This window comes from Phodopus roborovskii, unplaced genomic scaffold (genome assembly GCF_943737965.1).
Source record: "Phodopus roborovskii unplaced genomic scaffold, PHOROB, whole genome shotgun sequence".
NCBI lineage: Eukaryota > Metazoa > Chordata > Mammalia > Rodentia > Cricetidae > Phodopus > Phodopus roborovskii.
Genome location: NW_026126415.1, coordinates 413,734 through 435,779, shown reverse-complemented (window position 1 = coordinate 435,779; position 22,046 = coordinate 413,734). Strand labels below are relative to the sequence as shown.

General features: G+C 42.7%; 1 protein-coding gene across 1 annotated transcript in view; it reads right to left on the bottom strand.

Moving 5' to 3' along the window:
* Positions 1–3,359: 3,359 nt before the first annotated feature.
* Positions 3,360–22,046, bottom strand: part of Il6st (interleukin 6 cytokine family signal transducer) — a 28,008-nt gene continuing 9,321 nt past the window's right edge. The window contains exons 4-15 of the mRNA XM_051183066.1: positions 21,488–21,648; positions 20,719–20,864; positions 17,904–18,063; positions 15,827–15,909; positions 14,674–14,884; positions 14,008–14,190; positions 12,142–12,243; positions 11,826–11,972; positions 11,135–11,275; positions 8,779–8,875; positions 7,043–7,124; positions 3,360–6,330 (exon numbers count right to left, since the gene is read on the bottom strand). Of these exons, the coding sequence (XP_051039023.1) occupies positions 5,590–6,330; positions 7,043–7,124; positions 8,779–8,875; positions 11,135–11,275; positions 11,826–11,972; positions 12,142–12,243; positions 14,008–14,190; positions 14,674–14,884; positions 15,827–15,909; positions 17,904–18,063; positions 20,719–20,864; positions 21,488–21,648 (2,254 nt within the window). The 3' untranslated portion in view covers positions 3,360–5,589. The remainder of the gene's footprint in view (positions 6,331–7,042; positions 7,125–8,778; positions 8,876–11,134; positions 11,276–11,825; positions 11,973–12,141; positions 12,244–14,007; positions 14,191–14,673; positions 14,885–15,826; positions 15,910–17,903; positions 18,064–20,718; positions 20,865–21,487; positions 21,649–22,046) is intronic.

The following is a 22,046-nucleotide window of genomic DNA, read 5'->3' as shown; positions in this document are numbered from 1 at the left end:
AGCTCCTGCCTGGTGCATGAGGACTCTAAAGGTGAGTGATGTGCTCCTCCGAGCATGTCCGCCCTGGGCAAGGGGCTGGGCGCTCACACTGCCAAACTGCTCGGCCATTGCTTGAGCCTATCTATCCCCGCGGGACAGTACACCCCAGCCAGCTTCTCTGCCATAGAGATGCTGAGCAGGAGCAGCGAGGCAGGCCTGCCAGGCTCAACTGGGGGCATCACCGTGCCTTCACCCATATTTGAGCCTCAGATTTGGGCCTACTCACCTATGGCTTGATAATTTCCTAAGCTCCGTTGCTTTAATCTGTAAAGTGGGGAAATAGTATCACACTCTGTGACTGAAGATTGAACCTAGTAGTGACAGTTCTGTGCTGGGTTTGGGATGCGCGTGTGCTCTGTGAACAACGGAGGTGTTTTTTGTTGTTGTTGTAATCTCAAGGAAGAGTGTCTAAGGCTGCACCAAGTCCTCCAAAGTGCCAACTCTAAGCATGGCTTTGCACTGCTTAGCTTGGGGATGGGTCTCTGACTGGAAGGGGTTGAACTCATGAAGGTGAGGACCAATTGTTAACGGGAACACATTTTCTTGCCGTGTGTGTGTGTGTGTGTGTGTGTACGCATGTGCGTGCAATTTCCGTGAAAGGAAGAGAGCTATTTTTCAGCCCCTTGCCGTCAGCCCTTGAGTGAAGTCAGCCTGACTAGGGCGGGCACTTTGCCATTGGCCCCGCCCTCTTGAGCTCTTACAGAGGGAGGGCTGTTAGGTGTGTCCCTGGCCGCACACCCAGCAGGTTGCCTCTCTCAAGCCCTGGTCTGTCGGTTATGCTGAGGTCTTTGCCATCCCGCTTTCTGTTGCTCTCAGCCGCTTCAGACTTCACCCAGATCAAAGACACATTCCCCAGTGGCTCCCAATTTCCAACTTTATGTCCTCTGTCGATCTTCTGCCCGTCTCAGAGTCAGTAATTTGGAGGACATAGAGTATGCCCCACTCTGCGAAATGCCCACACCCACACCGAGCCCTTGGTGTGGAACAGGACACATGTAGTTTGTGGAAGGATTTTCATATATTCCTCTAAGGCAAATCAAACCAATAGAAAGGTGAGCAGCTCTCAGTAAGATGAGGAAGGATTTCCCTCTAGGGAAACAAGGGTCCTTCTGAAAGCAGGAAGGACTGTCACCCACACAGCGTACATTAAAGGCAGGCTGTTCCTCTAGGACCTGCAGTAAATATGGGATTTAAACAATTACTCCAAAGTGAAGGGTTTTGTGTAAGTCCCAGGTAGATCTGAAGGAGAGAAGTCTACTTCTTGCCCAGTTTGTAGGTTGCCAGCTGACTTAGCTTCCCCAAGAGGCGAGCGTGGAGACTGCAGCTCCGCAGAGGACACACAAGGTGGCGCAGCAGGCTACACTTGTCCCTGAGTAAGTTCAGAGGGGTCATCCACGGAGCGAAGATGCTATCTGAACACTGTAACTGACGGTCTCATCTTGTTATTGGGGCCAATGTGGTGTAGCAGTTTATTCTAATTCCCATTCCATGTTGCCAAAATAGCATTTTAAAAAGCCATAGACCCCCTATAAAATATCTCCACCAAGACCCGTATTAATTAACACCAGTACTGATAAATACCAAATCATTATGCATGGCAGTCAGATAGTGGCGACCACACACAGAAAGGACAACTATTTCTTTCTTAAATTTACTTAAAGGATTAGAGCTGACATAGTAAGACACTGGTGGTAGAGTCAACATAAAAATGATCACTTTGGTTATACTGATCGCATGCAACTCACTACAGAGGTAATACACGCACAAGCTTTCCAAACGGGGCCGCAGGGGTGGGGGTGGGGTGCTAAAACAGTGGGCAAACCCGAAAAGAACTGCGCTCGCATGAAGTTCAGCTAAGGGCAAAGACAGGAAAAGGAGCCATACCTAACGCCTACTGCCGCACGGCGCTAGCGCGCTAGCAAAGGGCACTTGCTTTCGGAGTACATTACACACAACAGTAAGGCTAGTTTTCAAATACTCGCCTCTGTAACATCCCTGCTTCTAACACATCACGTCTCACTGTTCATGAATAGCACTTGCAGCCTCCAGTTCCTGCCATGATGGTGGAAGCAGGACTAAAAACTCTATCGAACCAGCCTAGTGCACTTCACCCAGATCCAGCTACAGTATTGACAGCTGGTTAATAAGAAACCAACCACTTGGCGGCGCGTACGAGGGGCAAAAACCCTGAAAGGTATAGAACAAGTGACTATCACCCCAGCACTCAACCTGGAGCTATTGTTTCCTTTTTATCTTTGATGCGGTGAGCACATGCTAATCTACGTGTGACTGGAAAACAAAACATGAATCCAAGAGAAAATACATCTGGCTTGAGAAAATTTTGTCTTGACATATGAACTGTTGATGAATAACCTGAAAAGATGATGGCACCCGGGCCCCAGAGTAGGTCTGCTAGTTTATTCCTTTGAACTCTGGAGTGTCCCACTTTATGCTAGCCCTAAATAGTTTGACATTTTATGGCTGTGTTTTTTAATTTATAGGAAGACACATTTAAAAAAAACAAACAAACAAAAAAAAAAACCCCAAAAACTAATCTTACCCAGGCAAAATAACCCAACAGTAATACGTGCAAGAGAAAGCTAGCCTAAGTGGTTATTTTTAATAACTGATCTTTACGTTTTTTGCAGTTTAACAGATGGGTTAAAAACTTGCTTTTAAAACAAACTCAGTAACATGGAACAGAAGAGTGAACATAACAGGGCAGTCTCCTGGCTTGTCCTACCTTGTCAGTACACATCTGGAACACACACTGAGGAATCCTATGATTATTAGGTCTAAATTTATGGCACAGTTTTCCTAATTATGTGGGTAGAAAAAAAAAAGACAGCTTTAAAAAATAGGATTTAAGGTCTGAAGGTACCTGAGCTGTCCTGCTTTAAACACGAGCTTTAATAGTGTCTCCATAACCACTTAGCTTGACTGTAAGAACTAGGGCCCCTGGCTGAACTGATAAACACGCGCAGGAGCTCTGCAGAGCTGAATGAGCCGAGTAGACACAATACGCAGGGGATTGTACTCCTCCTGCTGCTGCCTGTGATGTGTTCTTCAATAACCACTCGGACTTTCAAAGGGCTCAGATGTTGTGTTAAGTGGGTAAAAGGTTGAAGTTCTAAGTTTTGTAACAGTGGTTAGGATTACTCCTTTATGAGATGCTGGTAGGATGTGTAACTTAAGACTTTCCATTCTCTCTGAATCCTGAGGCACCTACATTGGAAGCAGTGCATTAGTTTTGGCCACAAGAGAGGCTGTTTTCTGGTGTGCCTTAAATTACACCTTTACACACGAAAGAATTGAAGAGCAACTACACAACTAGCTTTATTACATTGGTTTTACATAAAGAAGCCAGATTAGTTTCTTTGCCTACCTAAAACACATGCATCCAGATTATTCTAGAACATGCTATAGAAAAGTCTGTATTTAAGACGGAGTTCATGATTGGTTTTTCTCTCTGAGGACAAAACTGATCCATTATATACTCCTTGAACGAGTCTTCACGCGGCTCCACACAACCATCTCCATTGGTGGGGGCACTGGCTCACTGGGACGTTTTCTGAATGGGAGTCGACATGGAAACTTGTTTTAGTGAGCCCCCCCCTTCATGGTCTCTCACGCTCATTCATGAACTCAACACTGGGTACCTGCCCCTGCCCCGGTGCAGACTCACACTACAAAGTTCCCAGTACCACTATCTGATAGGAAGGTCTACAGCTAAACACGGACACAGCAACCCGACTACACTGTCTTCTGTGAGAAAATGGAAAATTTTAGCAAGTGTTAATCTCTTGACATACATACATAGAAAATTAGTCCCGAGCGGACCAGGCTTTGATGTCTAGCTGAAGGGTGGCGATGCATCGCATGTAGTGTGAACTCTGGTCTTTGACCGCACCTGACCTCTCCCAGCCTGACTTTCATCTACTTCCAATTCTGCCATTTTCCCAGTTTCAGATCGGTTTTGCCAAGTGGGCAACTGAATATATGAGGACAAAAATGTCTATGTCTCACGAGGATTATACATGAGAAAGAACTCAGAAAGTATTAGCTATTATAAAAATATAAATGATAATATATATCTGCAAGTCTAATATAACACCATCTGAGAGTAAAAAGTGAAGCCACACCCACCCCATGAGTATCGCTCCTTCTTAGCCTTCTGTTTGGTATCGCTAGAAGTATTTCAGTGTGCGCATGCTCTGAAACTCCAGAGCTTTTCCGGTGAGCACACTTAGTGGTAACCGGCCACTTCTAGCTTTAGCCCCTGCCTCCATGTCACACTGGAAAGTCAGGTACAAATATGTTAACGGCTTTGGTACTAAACCCCAGATACCTGGACTGTTCCTTAACAGAGCGCCCAGGACTAGGTTTAAGACACTCCTAAGTCACATGTAAAACTCTACCTCAGAAATGGCAGATATTAAAATACCATCTTTTGTTGGGTGTGGCAGCACAAACCCAAAGTCCCAGATCCTCAGGAAGCTGGGACAGGAGGATCACTTGAGCCTAAACAGAATGAGATGTGTGGGTGGGTAGCTCAGTGGTAAAGTGAATGTCCAGCATGTGCAAGGCCATGGGTTCAATTCCCACCCAGCAAACTTTACAAAACCCTTAAGGCTTCTTCAGCTCCGTAGTATAACACGGACCTCCACCAGGGTGGTCGCTGAGATCTCTGTTTACTCTGGGATGATGCTTGTGGCTGGGGCAAATGTTCCCTTCAACAAACACCTCTTTACTGTTCTTGAAAATAAAACAAGGTGGAGTCAGTTAAAACAGCTTCAAGCTGAAGACATGCTGTATAAAGTGCTTCTTATCCAGCCTGCGGGGTCATCTGTCCCGGTGTTTGTGTGTGTTCAGAAAACACAGCTTAAACAGCAATTTTTAAATGCTTGACATAGTTTCCAGTGTTCATTGCTGGCCCCGTCAGCGCCCTCTACAGGTTTTGAAAGAGGTTATCAATAATAACCAGATTTCTGTGAGGTCTGGGTAATGTTAAGAAAATGGGAACATCTACATTGCTCATTTTTAAATTTCATCCTTTTTTTCTAACAACTAGCAACACTGATAAAAACAGCTGGGAGGAAGCGAACACTCTCTAACTGCTAGAACCAGAAATGAACCCACCCTCACTATTTTGCCAGATGACAAAGTCTGAACACTCTGCCCTACAGTCCTTTTCAATGATGCTACTGGCTGAGGAGGGCCTTGAACTTTGCACCTGGCATCTGGATGACTGATGTCATTAAAACCAGCACTGCTGTACTACACCACAGCTCTGTGAATTCCCTTTTCTACGTGACAAAAGCTTTGCAAATCTCAGGCACTTTTTCTTCAGTGCAGACATCTAAACAGCAGGAGCCCTTCAGCTATCTCGAGGGCAGGGTCAGCTCATGTAGTGTCAGAAGGAGGGGCCGGGACACTCTGCAGCCGAGAGGCCCGGTTGGGACTTTGTCCTTAAGGGCAGTGACAATCTTCAGGGAGGGAAGATGATTTTTCCTCTACAGGTCCCGCCGAAGGTCTGCAGGACCCAGAACGTCACTGCGGCATGTAGCCACCCTGTCTCACAGTCTGTGGCAAGTAACTTTTAGGGATTTCTTCATCCATTGGAGTCTGCATTCCAACCGATTCAAACTGCTCTACTTGGCCGCCAGTCCCTGCGCCAAGAGCGCCTGCGGGAGGGCCCTGCTGAAACAGCCTCTGCTGCTCTGACCCACAGGGCTGGGAGATGTGATCTGAAACCTGCTGCTGTTTCAGTCTGACAAAATCTTCCTCACTGCCTGATGACACTTGGTTTGACCTTTCAAAATGCGAACTGTCTGGGCTGGCTTCCGGCTGACCACAGCTCTGTTTGAAATACTGTTGCCTGGGCAAGATCTCATCATTGCTGTCCACGTTGTCTGCCAACTGCAGATCCTCTGGCCGCTCCTCGGAGTCTAACAGGGGCTGGGTGGACTCGGACCTGGAGAAGACTTGCACTGAGGGGACCTGGTGCCTGTAGCCACTGTGCACCACAGTGGAGTACTGGACAGTACTGGCCGTGTTCTGCGCACACTCGGTCTCCTCGCTGCTGGAGATGCTGGGCCTGGAAGACGACAGGCATGAGGACCCCCCGATGCCACTGCTGTGGCCTTCTGTGCTTATTTTTTCCTTCTTGAACAGGTCCAATGACTTCAGGTCATCTGGACATGGCTTTCTGTTGTCTGCTTCTATTTCCACAACGCTCACATCAGTGAAATTGCCATCTGAATACATTTGATCTTTGGAGCTAAAATTGTGCTAGAAAAGAAGAAAAATGAATGATTACTTTGGGCATATTCCAACTTTGTGACCGCTGAGCCATCTCTCCAGGCCCTCTATTGTTCTAAGAGTTAAGAGTTGGCGCAGCTTTGAAACTTTTCAGTGACTTTCAGGGTGGAACCAACCCTCTCAGCAAGTCTCTGTAACCAGTAAGCAAGTGGACAGCCAAACAAGTTTGAATCAGTCTGTATGTAAAATTTCCAAATCAGTACTGCTGTAAGCTACAAATAGGTTATAAATAGTACTAAATATTTCATATTTACAGTACGCCTAGAATTAAATAAGACCAAAAAAAAAAAAAACACCTCAGAAATACTGGGGGATAATGGAGGACTGCCCTGTAGGCTGTGCGCTCAGAGTGAAGTCTAGTACAGTTCTCAGAACTCATCTGCGCAGTGTGAAGATGGCAGAGTGTTAGCCAGCTCTTAATTAACATCCAGTCCCAGATCCCTGTATAGCATGTTCTCAGATTCCATTTTCAACAGTCTGTGTTGAGTTTACAGAACAGGGTAAGGGGCGCTGGCACAAACATGCTGTGGTAACCACTGTGTGAGGATTGCTCATGATTCTGACAGCTGCTATTTGAGAACTAGTTTATTTTCACCAGGTATGAGTATCTTTTGATTAAACTCCACAAACATCCTAATAAATAAGCCTAGACACTAGAAACAATTAGAAGACAGTCTCTTACCCTTGGGGGAGTGTGAGGTGACCACTGAGCAATATGACTCTTTGAAGGATCTGGAACATTAGGCCAGATATGTTTTTTAATTCTGAAGAGAAAAGAAGCAAGGCATATGTAAAATCACATGTAACAATGAGAAGCTTTTTTTCTGTCAACCAACAAAAATAATCTGTTAACCTAAAGCCAAAAAGGATACTGCTAAAAAGACAAATAGATTGTTTGTATTCCTAATGGAAAATGGTTAACAATATTCAATTAAAAAAAATCTCTTGATTAGATTCTCTAATAAAATCAATTAAGAACTTTAAGTCTTAGATGTTATGATGTGTCCCATCAGAAACAAATGCAAAGACATTTAACTTTCAGTTAAAAATATCCAGTCAGAAAATAAAGATGGTTTGCTGTAAAATATTGTGCAGCAGACACAAAGTGACAGTGGTAACGCACTCAGAAGCCAGAACAGGCTCCATTCAAGACTGGCCTATGGAAAACCCAATCTCAAAACATAGACATTAAAAAAGAATAAACATAGTTTTGGGGAACAGAAATGAGAGTCTAGAAGTAACTATGAACTTACAGAAACAACTGATTTTTGGCAGAGGAACAAATACATTTACTTGAAAAGAGAGCTATTGTCAAAATCAGCAGAACTAGATTTGGGGAGAGGGACCTAACTCTGACCCATAGCATGCCCCATAGCATGTTCAGATGGACAACAGATGCTAAAGAGCTAAAAACTCTCTAAAAAAAAAGAACTAGTGAACTTCTAGTAGAAAACATACGACACTGGGTTAGACAGATTTATTTAAAAGGTTACAAAATACAAGAATCAGAAGAAAAAGGAACTTCAAAATTAAAAACTTCTGCTTTCCAAAAGTCAGAGTTAAACAAACTTCACGAACTGGGACAAAATTTGCAAAACATGTATTTGTCAAAAATTTTTGTTCTCGAACAAAAAGAATATTTATAATTCAGTATTTGCAAAACAACCTAACTTAAAATTGGACAAGACTTCAACAGACACACCATCATCAAGCGAGGTGACACATGAAGAGAGTCGGGAAAATGGATTTGAAACAGTGAGTACTCTGCTCACCCCCACTCTCAGAACAACCAAGCGAGCGCCCCAGCACCAAGTGCTGGTCATGCTGGCCGCGTGGGGGTGGCGGGACGCCGAGGGAGCGTGGGGCTGGCCGCGTGGGGGTGTAGGGACACGTGGGGCTGTTTCTTTATCTTCTTGTGGTGCTGGAATTGCACTTGGAGCCTTGCACGTGTCATCTGAATGCTCTACTACAGAGCTACATGCCTGGTTCCAGCAGCTTCTTATGAAGTTTAAGTAGTTATCTGAGATCCGTGAAAACATGTGCCCATACGGAGCTTGGAATGTGGACATTCATAGCAGTAGGACACTAGGCAAGCGTTAGGGACCTCTAACTCCCTTACACACCACACGACAGAACATGATGTAGCAGCAGCACTGAGGAGAAGAATTAGATAACAGCATGCATGAGCATGCGTGAGTGAGACACAGCAGACTGCGAACCACCTGGCCCCATGCACAGGGCAGTCTGTGTGAGACAGCGGCTGGGAGGGCAGGCTAGCGATGAGCGAGGAAGCTTTGCAGGGGTGGGGATGCATGGCGGGGATGCCTCTGTGCACAATCAATTCAACTGTGATCTTCAGACAGTGACATACTGTTATGTGAGTAAACTGCAGCTCAAAATGTGACAGCCGGTACTTACAGGTCTCGCTTATTAAAGCAGAACAAGACGCCCAGCAGAGTTGTCAAGAGGAATGCTAAGCACACAGGCACCACTATGGCTTCTATTTCTCCTTGAGCTAAAAACCAAAGGGTAAAGGAGAAGAAACTGTTAACACGTGCAGAAAGGGAAGAACGTATGTCCTCATTGGGCGCTGCCTGATTTTCTGTTTATGGAGCCCGTATCTCACAGTGTACCCAGACTGACCTGGGCTCACTAGGGAACCCACCCAGCCTCCCGTCTGTCCTCCAAGTGCCTGCACTGCAGATTATCAACAAAGCCAACACTCCTTCAGCCCGCCTGTTGGTTTTCGGGTTGGGGGTAGCCTTTCTCCCTCTCTCTGTCCATGTTAATCCCAGCCACTTGTCCTTACGCTGCACACCGGGCTATACAAAAGCAAGGAATACACACTGGGGGAGAATTGGCTCAGCTTCCTGGGAACGATTATCAGCATGCTGAGCATCTACTGTACGTAGGCCACAGAATTTAAGGAGGGATGCTCACGAGGCACCAAGGTGGCTCTAGTAGACAATCGCTAAAGAGCAGGAAAGTTGAGTGGGCACAGTGGTGACAACTTAGGTATAACTGCTCTCATAACTGCTGTTAAGCCAAGCTCTGCATCTCTCATGTGCCTGTCCTGAGCCCATGCATGCTGTCTCCAGACACTTCTTCATCCTACTTTCTACATCGAGTCTACAGCTTTGTCTTCTCCAAGAACCTTCTTTAAAGGTGAAACACCCTCTGCTGATGGGTTTAGACTTGTATTGCTTACGAGTTAAACTTCCCAAATAGCTCTGTTTTAACCACTCGAGGAAACTTCCCAAATAGCTCTGTTTTAATTACTTTTGGCAGTATCTCTCAACTAAGCGAAAGTCTTTTGGGGCAAGATTCCCATGCCATTTGAGGAAGTTGTAAAGGAAACTGTAGCTAGGTAACCACCATCAGAATAACATCAAATTATAGTTTCAGTATTACTGATCCATTTAAAAAATGTAAATAGAGAAGAAACAAATCTAGGTTATTTTTGAGAATGGAATTTGAGTAAATTCCTATTCCCTTTTATACTGTATTGTAAAAATTTTCTATACTGAGTATGACTTTTGCAGCTAGGGAAATACTTCTAAGGTTTTACTAATTATTTTTCAGTGTTTGTTTCAAGTATTAAGTGTTATGGATTTATTAACATGTCATTACATGGGATCTCATTTCAGAAACTACATTAATTTTTCCCTTGTAGGAAACATCAGGATTTTATGTAATCACACTCATACATTATCTTTACATTCAACCCACAATGAACATGGACATTACTATAGACCATTCCCCTGGCGGCATTTGGAGAATTATAAATACAATAAAATAAGAGAAAGTCTATAATGATTCAAAAAAGAATGTATTGTAAACCTTCAGGAAGGCTACAGAAAAGCCAAAACAGATGTAACCCAGGACGGTCCACTTAGACAGGATGAGGGTAAGACAGCAATGAACCTCTGGTCAAAGGGGCAAGCTGATTAACAACAGGGGACAAAGCACAAGCAACCCAACTTTCTTAGATTTTGGGAGGGAGAAATGGTTTTCACAAATAGCTGGACGGTTGTGGCAGGGAGAAGGTAGCTGAACCCATGTAGGGAGTCTAAATGGGCACAGAAGGAAATTGGACCAATAACAGAGCTCTGCAGAATCCAGAACTTGAGAAGGTGCAGTGCAGGCAGGAAAACAAAAGCATGGCTGTAAGAACCAGGGACACCAGGGACTTAAAGCATGCAACGGCCAACAGATTCCCAGCCAAGATCAGAAAAACAGGTCAAGCTAAAGTCAGCACTGGCTAGGATTGGCTGGCTAGGACCGGGTGGTCGATAAGTAGCGGCACAGGCAGTCTCCCTAGGAGCAGTAGGGCTGGGAACCGACTTCAGCAGGACAGTCAATGGGCCAGACTAGTTTCTTAAGCAGTGTGTCTGTAAGCAGAAGGATCGGGTGTAGGAAAGATGGACAGCTGACACAAACCACCCCGTGAATAAGGGAACCCACAGAGAATGGTCAGTAAGCTCCTGGGATTTACAGTACAGGTGGCTCAGCCACCACAGTTAAGCAGGCTCCAAAGTGGGGGGAAACGTACAGAGCAGCAACCTAAACCAGATGAACAACATAAGCGTCCTAACGTCTCCACTCCACTCTGTGAATCTCACCCGGCCCCACACAGCCAGGGCTTTGACGCTGTTAAGCACTCTACCACTGGACGGCGTCTCCATCTTCCAACGGTGCACTTTCAAACAACATTTTAGCACAGAAAATCCGTTTCTAGCTGAATTAAAACATATAAACCGTCATGACTTCTTACCAAACTTGGGTGTTGTGAACGTGAACTCTGGGCCGTCTTTTCCGCCTTCATCTGTGTACGCTGCCATTCGTACCAAGTACAACGTATCGCTACTCAAAGGGGACAGTGTGTACTCCGTGTGCGAAGAATCCACGTTCACAACTGGAAGGAAAAATGCTTCTTTTAGCCAATGTTTTTTATCTATTTGTCATATATTTGACATATATATTATGAAGTATTCAAGAGGAATAAAAATATTTTCCCAGCAAACATTTATAACTAAAAACTCTTTAAGGACAAAACAATATATATTTAAAGCTTAAAAGTGCAAAATCAGTTACTCTGTATGTGTGTGCGTGCGTGAGAGGGGGGGTGGGAGAGAAAGAGGGAGAGAGAGAGAGAGAGAGAGAGGGTCAGAGAACAACTTTTGAGAATTAATAATTAATATCCTCACTTTGCTCCCCTCACCCTCCACCATGTGAGGCTGGGGTTGAACTGAGGTCATTAGGTTTGGTGGCAAGTGCCTTTGCCTGCTAAGCCACACTATCAGTATTTCAAAAACCAGAGTCATAAACACAACTGAAACAGACATTTGCAAGTGTCTGCTAAGGATGCTATATAGTACAAGACACATTATACGAGAAACTAGTATCTAAAAGCTTAAGAAAAAGTTTTAGTAACATATTCTTAGTAATTATTACAATTTTATTACCAATTTCATTTCCAAAAATGGTTCTATAAGATATAGAGTAGTTTCTAATAAATCCATTCTGGTCATCAACAGGAAGTTGGTCCCATTCTAAGACAGCCTCATTTTTCCCCACTTTCTTTGTCCGAACAGTAGGTCCTCTAGAAGGTGCTGGAAGACAGTAAATGCATCTGGTAACCGGAAAGCATTACAATTTAGGAAATAACACGTTAGTGAAAAGTCTGTTAATACAATTATTTGAACATTCTTATTTAAAAGTGATCAAATGGTTTTGTTCATGTTAAAAGCATTTTTTCAAAGCAAGTAAGGGCGGACTCACCGGCTTGCTTAAGGTAGGCCTTTACCGACTCAGAGCTCCCAGGCCCACTGGTAAACGCCGGTGTCACAGTGATCAAATAGCATTTGCTCTCCAGGAGGCTTCCTACAAGAACAGAAAAAGTAAAATTTCCCTCCCAAATGAGGAATGATTTTTACCTTATAATTTATGACTACTTAATTTTCCTTTCTTCTAAAACTGCAGTTTTATATATAAAATTGTCTTGTATACCAAATGAAAACTTAAAATAATGAATGTTGGCTGTGAAAGCCTAGCATTCTAATGGTAGGGGAGGGAGGACGATAATGAGCTGGGAGCTATTCTGGGCCAGAAAAACAAAACCTAAAAGGCTACTTTTATTGCCAATACAATGAACCGAAAAGTATAAAAAATATTTATGCTGTTAATAAAAGTAGAGTGTCTTTATGTTCAGGACAGCTTAGGTATTTTGGCCGCTTTTGAGACCTGCCCAGGTGCCCACAGTAAGACAGTAATACCATGGGACAAGCACCATTGCACAGCTGTGGGAGCCCAGGGGTGTCAGGAAAACAACCAAGGGTACTTCTTGAATGCAGTACTTGGTTTATTTCTAACCCTTCCAAGGGATCAAAGTAGTTTTAGCAGGTAACTAAAGTATGGGTTAGCGGGCAACAGTTAAAATGGTCTTTTATAAAACATGTCTCAATCATTCCAGAAAATAAGGTGGTTATTACACTGTTTATACCTTCAACATGAATTTCTATTCCCCTCACTAACATCCATAGAATTATACAAACCTTTGTCTTCCTAAGAAGAGCAACTTTCCCTTTTCTCAATACTATCACCAAAAAGTGAGCTACTTCTAAATGTTGCTCTAACAACGATGCTTCCAGGGTACTGGGTCCTGAACCCTTGTCTCTGGATGACCCCATGCTCTCTTTTTTTAAAATTATTACTGTTTTTTGAGCCAGGGTTTCTCTGTGTAGCTTTGGAGCCTGTCCTGGAACTAGCTCTTGTAGGTCAGGCTGGCCTCGAACTCAGAGATCCACCTGCTGCTGCCTCTCAAGTGCTGGGATTAAAGGCGTGCCACCACCGCCTGGCTGACCCTATACTCTTTAAGCTCCATGGTTTTTATATGGTAAGGCTGTGTGTGTGTGTGTGTGTGTGTGTGTGTGTGTGTGTGTGTGTGTGTATATATATATATATATATATTTTTTTTTTTTCAAGCTTGTTAACACTGAAGAGCAGGTTGGTAAGAGGCAAACATGCCACTTTACAAGTACCCGTGGTTTACAGCAGCCACCCCTGCCTGCCTATGACTCTGATGGTCGCCCTTCTTTATGAAAGGAAACACGTGGCGTGCTCTGTTTCACTAAAAGCTATTCTATGACTCCATAACCACATAGGCAGTGCTGCAATCATACAGCTGTAGGTAGCAGGTGCAGTCACACAGCAGTGCTTTTAGAACCTGTGATACCATTACTACTCTATGGTAGAACTGGAAAGCACAGGGAAGCCTGTGTTCGGGTTGGACTCCCTGTACTCGATGGCCCTATGAACTGGGGAATTATGTTATATCTGGAGTATTATTAGGGAGTTAGCTGAGTTGAGCACAGGTAACAACCAAACAGGCAGTGAGGGCTGGAGTTGATTCTCCACTAGTTTTGTGATTGTCTAGAAAAGCATTAGCCTTTTCTCCACACAGAGACCCTACAGCTCAGAGGCTAAGTGTTCAGTGTAACTCGCCAGGAGTCACACATCTAATCTCTACCGCGGCTCTAAGTCTTTTCAGTGGCTCACGACACCTACAAACCAAAAAGAAGGACAAAAGCATGCAAAGACAGCTGTGTCAGGGAGCCGGACAGAAGGCGAGCAGTTAGGGAGGTGTACCTCTTAAGTAGGCCTGTGTCACACTACCACCTTCTTGCTGCCAGTCTGGGACACAGGGTGAGTTATCTGACAGCACACACCACTCGATAATGTACTTCTTCACAGGTTTATGTGGAGCAGTCCATTCTACCCAGAGCTTATTATCTTTCGGGAAAGCTTTAAGATCCACTACAGGGTGAGAAGCTTTAAGACAAAGTTGAATGTGGATAAAATCAGTTAACATTCACAGATCTGATATTTCAATATTTTACTGTCATATCCAAAGCACGTGGCTTATAAACCTCCAAAGTAAAAACACTCACACATAGATAGTTCATTTTTATACGCAAATTCTTTTCCCCAAATCTTCAAAGGCTTTGTGTATTTAAGTTTAAACTGTGTCTTTGTCCTTAACAGACAGAGATAAACAATATGTTTATGGCACATGCAGAGGCAGTTCTGAGAACCTTGAAACGTATTTCAAACAAACCAAACCAACCAACCAACCAACCAACCAACCAACCAACCAACCAACGGGAAGCACTTGAAGAGTTGGCCGAACTTCCTAAGCCCTGATGGATGGGTCCCGCTGATCTGAGCACAGAGCCGCCTCTCTATGCTGCTTTGTGGATCCCCCTGTCCACACTTAACCCCGACACCCACACGTGAGGCCCCACTTACACACACCTTTGAAGTGCGAGCTGGGGATGGTGAGGACAGCCGCATCTGATTTGCCAACCATATTTCTTGCTGCTAGAGATGCTATATAGTGATTATTTGTGAGATTTACTATCAATTCTGTACCATTAGTGGTGTAATTTTGTGAAAATGATTTCCACTGTGTAAGAATCACTTCATAATCCAAGATTTTTCCATTGGCTTCAGAAAGAGGCAATTCCTATAATAAAATATTACCAAAAATTATTTTATGGATCCTCAATAATCATTTTTTTACATCCACAAATTCTGCCAGTATGTGAAACCTGTAAATATTTAACTGGAAGGAAAAAGCAAACTCATTATAAAGAAGGCTAGTTTATGTTTATGTGTACTAATGTTTGGCCTGCATGTCTGCACGTGTACTGTATGCATGGTTGGTGCTAGATCCCCTGACCTGGACTTACAGACAGCTGTGAGCTGCCCTGTGGGCACTAGAAACCAGACCTGGGTCCTCTGGAAGAGCAAGCAGTGCTCATATGCTGAGCTGTCTCTTCAGCCTGAGCTCACTTAGATTTAGTACTACTCACTAAGAAGGAATATAGACAAACAGAATTTAGTACTACTCACTAAGAAGGAATATAGACAAACAGAATTTAGTACTACTCACTAAGAAGGAATATAGACAAACAGGAAACCCTTAACTGAACCGGGGCTGTGGCACAGCCGAGCTCCTGGGTCTGTGCTGTTCTGCACAGCTGAGATGCTAGTCCACATTATCTAAGCTTCGGCATTTTCCCCTTGTAAAGTATGACCTATTGAATCAACATATGCATGGCCTCAGCAGCCCACACTCTGCCGTTTGCAAGCCTCTTTCAGTTTCCTCCTAAGAGGCTCCCTAGTGAGTTCAGAGAAACTCAGAACACAGGCCTTGCTCTACAGAGGTACACTTTCACAGACTGCTGAACTCCCACGTGAGGGGTCAGCTAAGTCACTCAACCTGGTTGGCTTCATCAGCTTGCATAAGATTTTGCATTTCTATACAGTAACATTACTAAATGCCTGGAGGAAATTAAGATGCACAGAATAAAAATTTAAATGTTAAAAAACTTAAAATAACATTTAAATGCATTTACATAGAATAACAGTAAAAATCTTTTTGTTTGTTTTTTAAGTTTTTTACCTTCCATATGAGCCTTGCAGATCTAGATTCCTGGGTATGGGATGGATTTATCTTATACCAGAAACTTGGTGGATTGGATGGTCCTAAAGAAAACACAAACTTCATATAATAAAATGCTTTTATCTTAACAATACAGTAAAATTCTGAAGTGATTCTCTTTGTTCTTAATGGTCTGGTCCTTCAGCCACAATATTTGTCTTTCCAGCAGCAGGCCCACTGGTACAAGGTATTTGGGTCTTTCATTAGGCAGGTGACGGCTGGTAATCTAGATTCCTGAACAGCTGTACCATGGTGTTTGGCAGTGGATTACAGTGGAATTCTTTCATCTCACTGCTATAGACATAGAAGTATATGCTAGTAAACAGACAAGAGGACATCGCTACTGTTTGCAAGCTTTCTTCTGCGCAGACGCTCACCCTCCCCTCTCGAAGCAGCCTCCTAGGTTCTCTAGCCTTCCCTTTGCCTGTTCTAATGGCTCCTTCATGGCCAGCAAACCCACTACTTTATGCAAATGTGTGCAACTCTCTCACTCTCTTGATTCATGTATCTTCATGGTTTTAACAGTAGTTCTTTCTTGAAAAGCAAATGGGATCCTGTGCCTGGCCAAGCTGGGCCTGAAGCTGTGACGTTCCAACCTGCTTCTCAGATAGCTATGATTCCAAGAACATGCCATCATACCTAATTTAATAGATCTTGGCAATCACTTCATAGTACTGATTTAAAAAAAAAAAAAAAAAAGCTTCATCTGATGGTTTGTAAGGTTTTGGCTCTGAGAACTCTGAATGCACACTTAACTGGATGTTGCTTACATTCTGAGGTGTTTCATGAACATGAACAAATGGACCCACAACCCTCTAAAAACCACTTTAAGAATTCCCACTTAGCAAGCCTGTGTTACAGAGTAGGAATTACCCTGCAAGGTATAAAAAAAAAAAAAAAAAAAAAAAAAAAAAATCCAGCAAGCCAAAGGAGCTTAGTTATTTGACTGAACATTTTCACATTGGCCATAGCAAGACTGCTTTCTTCACTGTGCTTATGAGAACAACAGAAAACCCTTATAAAACAAACGAGGGGACTCTCCTGCCTGACACTCAGTTCACACAGTGACCTAACCCTCCAGCAAGACGGTGTGAAGGGATGGGGTTTGAGAGCTAAGGGGCTGTTAGGAGAAGAGTCTCTGCCAAAGGATCGCTTCTTGGTGCCCACACAGGAGAGCAGTAATGCTAGCAGCTCTGTGAAGAGAGTCTTATGTAGATGAAGTTTCTGTCCCACTCTCTATGGTTAGCTAGTGGCAAGGTCATTCTCTGACCTTCAGACAGGCTTTATTTGTACAAGGTATCACCAGTCTTATTTCTTCAGATTGTTTTAATTTTATGAGTGTTTTACCTGCATGTAGGTCTAGTATGCACTGCCCATGGAGGCCAGAGCCGTGTGGGGTCCTTTGAGCTGGAGTTACAGATTGTGAGCTGCCATGTGGGTGTCGGAAATTGAACTCCAGGCCTCTAAAAGAGCAACCAGTGCTCTTACTCACTAAGCCATCTCACCAGACCCTGAGAGACCCTTTCTAGACTCTTACACCTTTTTGTGCTTTTGTATTCTGTAGAGCATGTGTAATTATAATGTAATCATGATGAAAAAAGGAAAATTAAAGCAAACCAACCCAAACCCCAAATCAGGCCTTTTCCAAGGTCTTACCAAATGCTGGTAGGAAGAAAAATGCATAACACATATTTTTGACAGTATTTTGTTTTCTGAGACAGGGTCTCACTTGCAGTGAGATATTCCACCTGAACCTGTTGCACTGACCACGCCCATTGGGGGATGGGGACTGGTGAGACATGACCTGGGAGAACCAGGTCTGGGGCTGGACATCTCAGAGTTCTCTCGTTTCCTGGTCGGAGACAAAGAGCATCTAGCGGCATCCTTGGGACAGGAGCCTGCTGGCGGCCATCTGTCTCTGTGGTAAATGATTTCTCCCTGAATACACATCTATCACTCTATCTGTTTTCCCCGACCCTGACTGTGGTAGCCGCCTTTGTCAGGGGAAAGGTGGCCATGTCTAAGCATCAGGTCTTACTGTCTTCGTATGTGATTCCACTTGCTTCCTCACTCCAGTCACTCCAGTAGCCTTTGCCATCTTCCTTGACGGTGCGGATCCTGAACACATACTCTGTAAAAGGTTTAAGGTCCTGAATAGTGAAGGATGTGCGGGGAGACACTGTGTCTTCAAGAGGGACCTGAAAAGAAATCACCGCAGCATCAGCACCAACGCATGAGTTTCCCACACTGAGTACACTAGAAATCAATTAACGTGAGATCAATGAATCAACCTCTACAGAGACAGGAAGGTAAAAATATGACACTCTATAGCTGACATCATCTGTTCTTTCTTTTTTCTATGAGACTGTAACACTCAGATTTTCAACATGAAAGAGATGACATGTGCTTGTAACATCAGGCAGGAGGATTGCCCTAGTGAAGATAGAGCAAGTAGGATTGAAGTAAATCCTATCCCAAAGACCCAAACCAAGCAAACAAAGGAACCAACAAACACAAACTTATATAAGCAAAAACAAAACACTTGAGGGAGGCACAGTAAAAAGACATGGGCAAGCATATATATACTGCAGGAGACACAGTTCATCCTGTTAGGGAAGGCTGTGTCTCCTCCAAATGTCAGCAGAAATAAACCCTTCTTTCTTTAAAATACTTTTGTTAGGTATTATGTCAAAGGAATGAGAATGGTCCATGTACTCCAAATGGCAACTGGCATTTGAATGTCATCCTTCTCAAAGTAAAGTGAATTTCCTTTGCAATGTAGAAAACCTCAGAAGCAAAATAATAGTAATTTAAATGACCTTCATACTATAAGACAGCTTAAATTTTGTTAGAGAAGTCTATTCCCTTGAATTTTACTTACTCTGTTAAGCCACATAGTTCCCATGTTCTAGTGTATTGTATGCTTATGTTTTCAATCTTCATTTTATTATTTTTATATATGATTTGTGTTTACATTCTTGAGCTCGACGGAATCAAGTATTGTTTTTGTTAATAAATAAAATACTTTAGTTTTGTATGTATCAAAACTATGTAAGATGAATCTCTAGTTTTCAGCATATATATAGATACACACACACACACACACACACACACACACACACGAATCTGAGTGGTCAGTATCCTAGGAATTGTACTGTTACCAACTAACTCTATGTCTAAAGGGTCAAAGAGCCTGAATGAGGAGTCAGAGAGGGCGGCACTGATAGGCACAGCCTTAGAGAGACAGCTTACTCCACAGAGGGAAGAAACAAACATGTTCTCAGTCCTATACCTCTTCTTTGCCATCAAGCCCCTTCCATGCACTAACCCATGGGAAGGTAGATGGGAAGGGAGCCTACCCTGACCTCATGCAGGCCAGTATACCATGACAAGAGCTGTGTGGACAAAAAGGATATGCCTTTGCCAGGGGAAAGGTGGCTATCCAACCCCATGAAGGAAATAAAGCAAGGGCTGGCGAGACGGCTCAAATGGTGAAGGTGGCTGCCCCTAGCATAACATGAGTTCTGGGGTCCACACAAAGAAAAGAGAAAATCCCTTCTTTAAGTTGTTATGACTTCCACAAAGAAGTTGTGTTGTGGTATGTATGCGTGCACATGCATACACACAAAAATAGGTAGATAGATGATAGATAATAGACAGATAATACATAAATACATAGATAGATGATAGATAATAGATGATACATAGATAATAGATAGATGATAGGTAATAGATAGATGATACATAGGTAATAGATAGATGATAGGTAATAGATAGATGATACATAGATACATAGATGATAGATAATAGATAGATGACAGATACATAGATAGATGATAGACAGGCAGACAGATAGATAGACAGGTGTTGAAAAGAAAAAAAACTAGAAGCTAGCCTAATAAATAAATTTGTCTTTTATTTGGGTGTGGGGAGATGAAATATACAAAATTACTACTTCTTTCTTCCACTTTTGAGATTTCGATACTGGATACAAAACTAGTTGTTAAGCTTGGTAGGGTTTTTGTTGCACTACTGAATTAAGACTCTATGACATCAATTACAATATATATTGAAGACCTTTAGGCACATGTCCTCTCTACTCCGTTTTGTTGATTGTGACTGTGCTCCAAGCCCATGAGAACTGGAGCAGCAGAAAGTAGTTCCAAGGTTTTGGGCTCAATACCCATATAAGTTCATAACGCAATCACTTTTGCTTTAATTGATTGTAATTAATTGTAATAAGTGGGGTTGCAGCAGAGTAGCCCAGGCAGTCACGACGTGCTGGCGTTGGCATGGGTGCCAGTACTTCCGGTGCTGAGAGCATTAGTTCTGGGCACATCACTCCTTCCCTTCCAATCCTGAAATTCCCATTGACCCTGTACTAGCAGTTGGCAACCTTCCTTCTATCAAGGGCTACAGGGTAAGGATTGTGGGCTGTGGGCCAGAAAAATCTGTTACAACCATACAATTCTTCCACTCTAACCCCCAAAATAAAGACAAGAGACATGCCCCAGTAAAATTTATAAAAGCTGATGGCAGGTTTTAGCCTGCTGTAGCAAAGATGGTCTGCACTATGTATGCCACACCCTGCTCTATTTCATGCTTATTAAAATCTCTGCATCAACCTGCATGCCTTACAGTTCCATCCAAAATGCTCTTCCTAAGACCCTGCATCACTTCCTCAAATGTCACTGTTTCTATTGGCATGGCTGTGAAATGAAATGTTTCACATAGGCAGAAACTTAACACATTGAGAGAAGAGGTAAAACTTATTACTAGCATTAAAAACAAACAAAACAAGCAAACACACAAACAAAAAACACTATTAGAATAAACAGCAACTTTCAATTTACCTGGATCCAATCTGAGGCATCTTTGGTCCTATATTGAATGTCAGATTTCAGTCTTAAAGGAACTGAATTATTCCATGTTAGCTTTAATATACTGGATAATTCCTCTGAGTTGCTCACTGATAAATTATATGGTGGGTTGGGTTTCACTGAAGAATAAAACAAGTCCTAATGTTGGTAATGTTTTACTTTTATAATTTCATATGCAAAGTCAACAAACCATGATCTTCTTTATAAGATTATTCTTACCACATAAAACTTCTTTAGAAATGACACTCGGCTATATGATAGGAAGAGATGCTTAGGAAGCTTTTCCTTGGCTGTTCAGTATATTTGCTAATTTTCAGATGTTGGTATAAAAAATACTGAAAATTTTTTTTACAAATGAAGTCACTGTGATTGCCAATGGTATGAGATATTGGAAAATTGAACGGATACCAAAAGGTAACGCTTGGGGAGGGTCAATTCAATGTTGGACTCAGATATAGAGTCAGTTTTAAACCAGGCTGGGCTACTTGACACCTAGTCTCAAAAAAAAAAAAAAAAAAAAAAAAACAAATAGCAATGATAAAACCTTCTAAAAGCACACTGAAAACGGCTGAGTATGACTGAACAGCTATTTTTCTGTTTCCAAATTACATTTAATAATATATAAAAAGACTATGAAAATTACTATACTAATAATAAACACTTTGACATTAGTTGGAGTCTGAAAAGTAATTTACAAAGCATCAAGTAGCCTGATAAAGTCTCAAATGCAGGCTTTAGGTACCTTTGTCCACGGGGTCGAAATTGATAGCCTCTGATAAGACCTTCCCGAGGGCGTTTTCTGCTTCCACCCAGACTTCAATGTTGACAAAGTAGATAGGAGAAAAGCTAACCAAGCACGAGGTGCCACGCTTGGAGTGACAATCAGCAAACTTCTCTGTTGGCCTAAAAATAAAATTGGAAGAATCAGCCATTAAAAATAAACTTGAAAATATAAAGGTGAAAAAAGTTACTGGAAAAGAGTTGGATATGTCACAAAGTGTTGCAGCTAAGTTTGCAATAAATGTTGGTCACCAAGGTCTTATTTCAACATTTTTATATTTTTGGTTGTGAGCCTAGCCTTTAATGGCTAAGCCATCTCTCCAGCCCATTATTCCTACATTTTTAATCTAAGAGAATTTCATTTTAGAATTTTATGTTATGTCCTTATTGACCCTTCACTAAAAATTATCTATTTCTTATGTGATTTCAGAACAGCAGCCACCTCATCCATAGAGACATGTTTCAGCGTCCCCTGAGGATGCCTGAAACGTTGGGTAATAACCAAATCCTAGGTATACTAT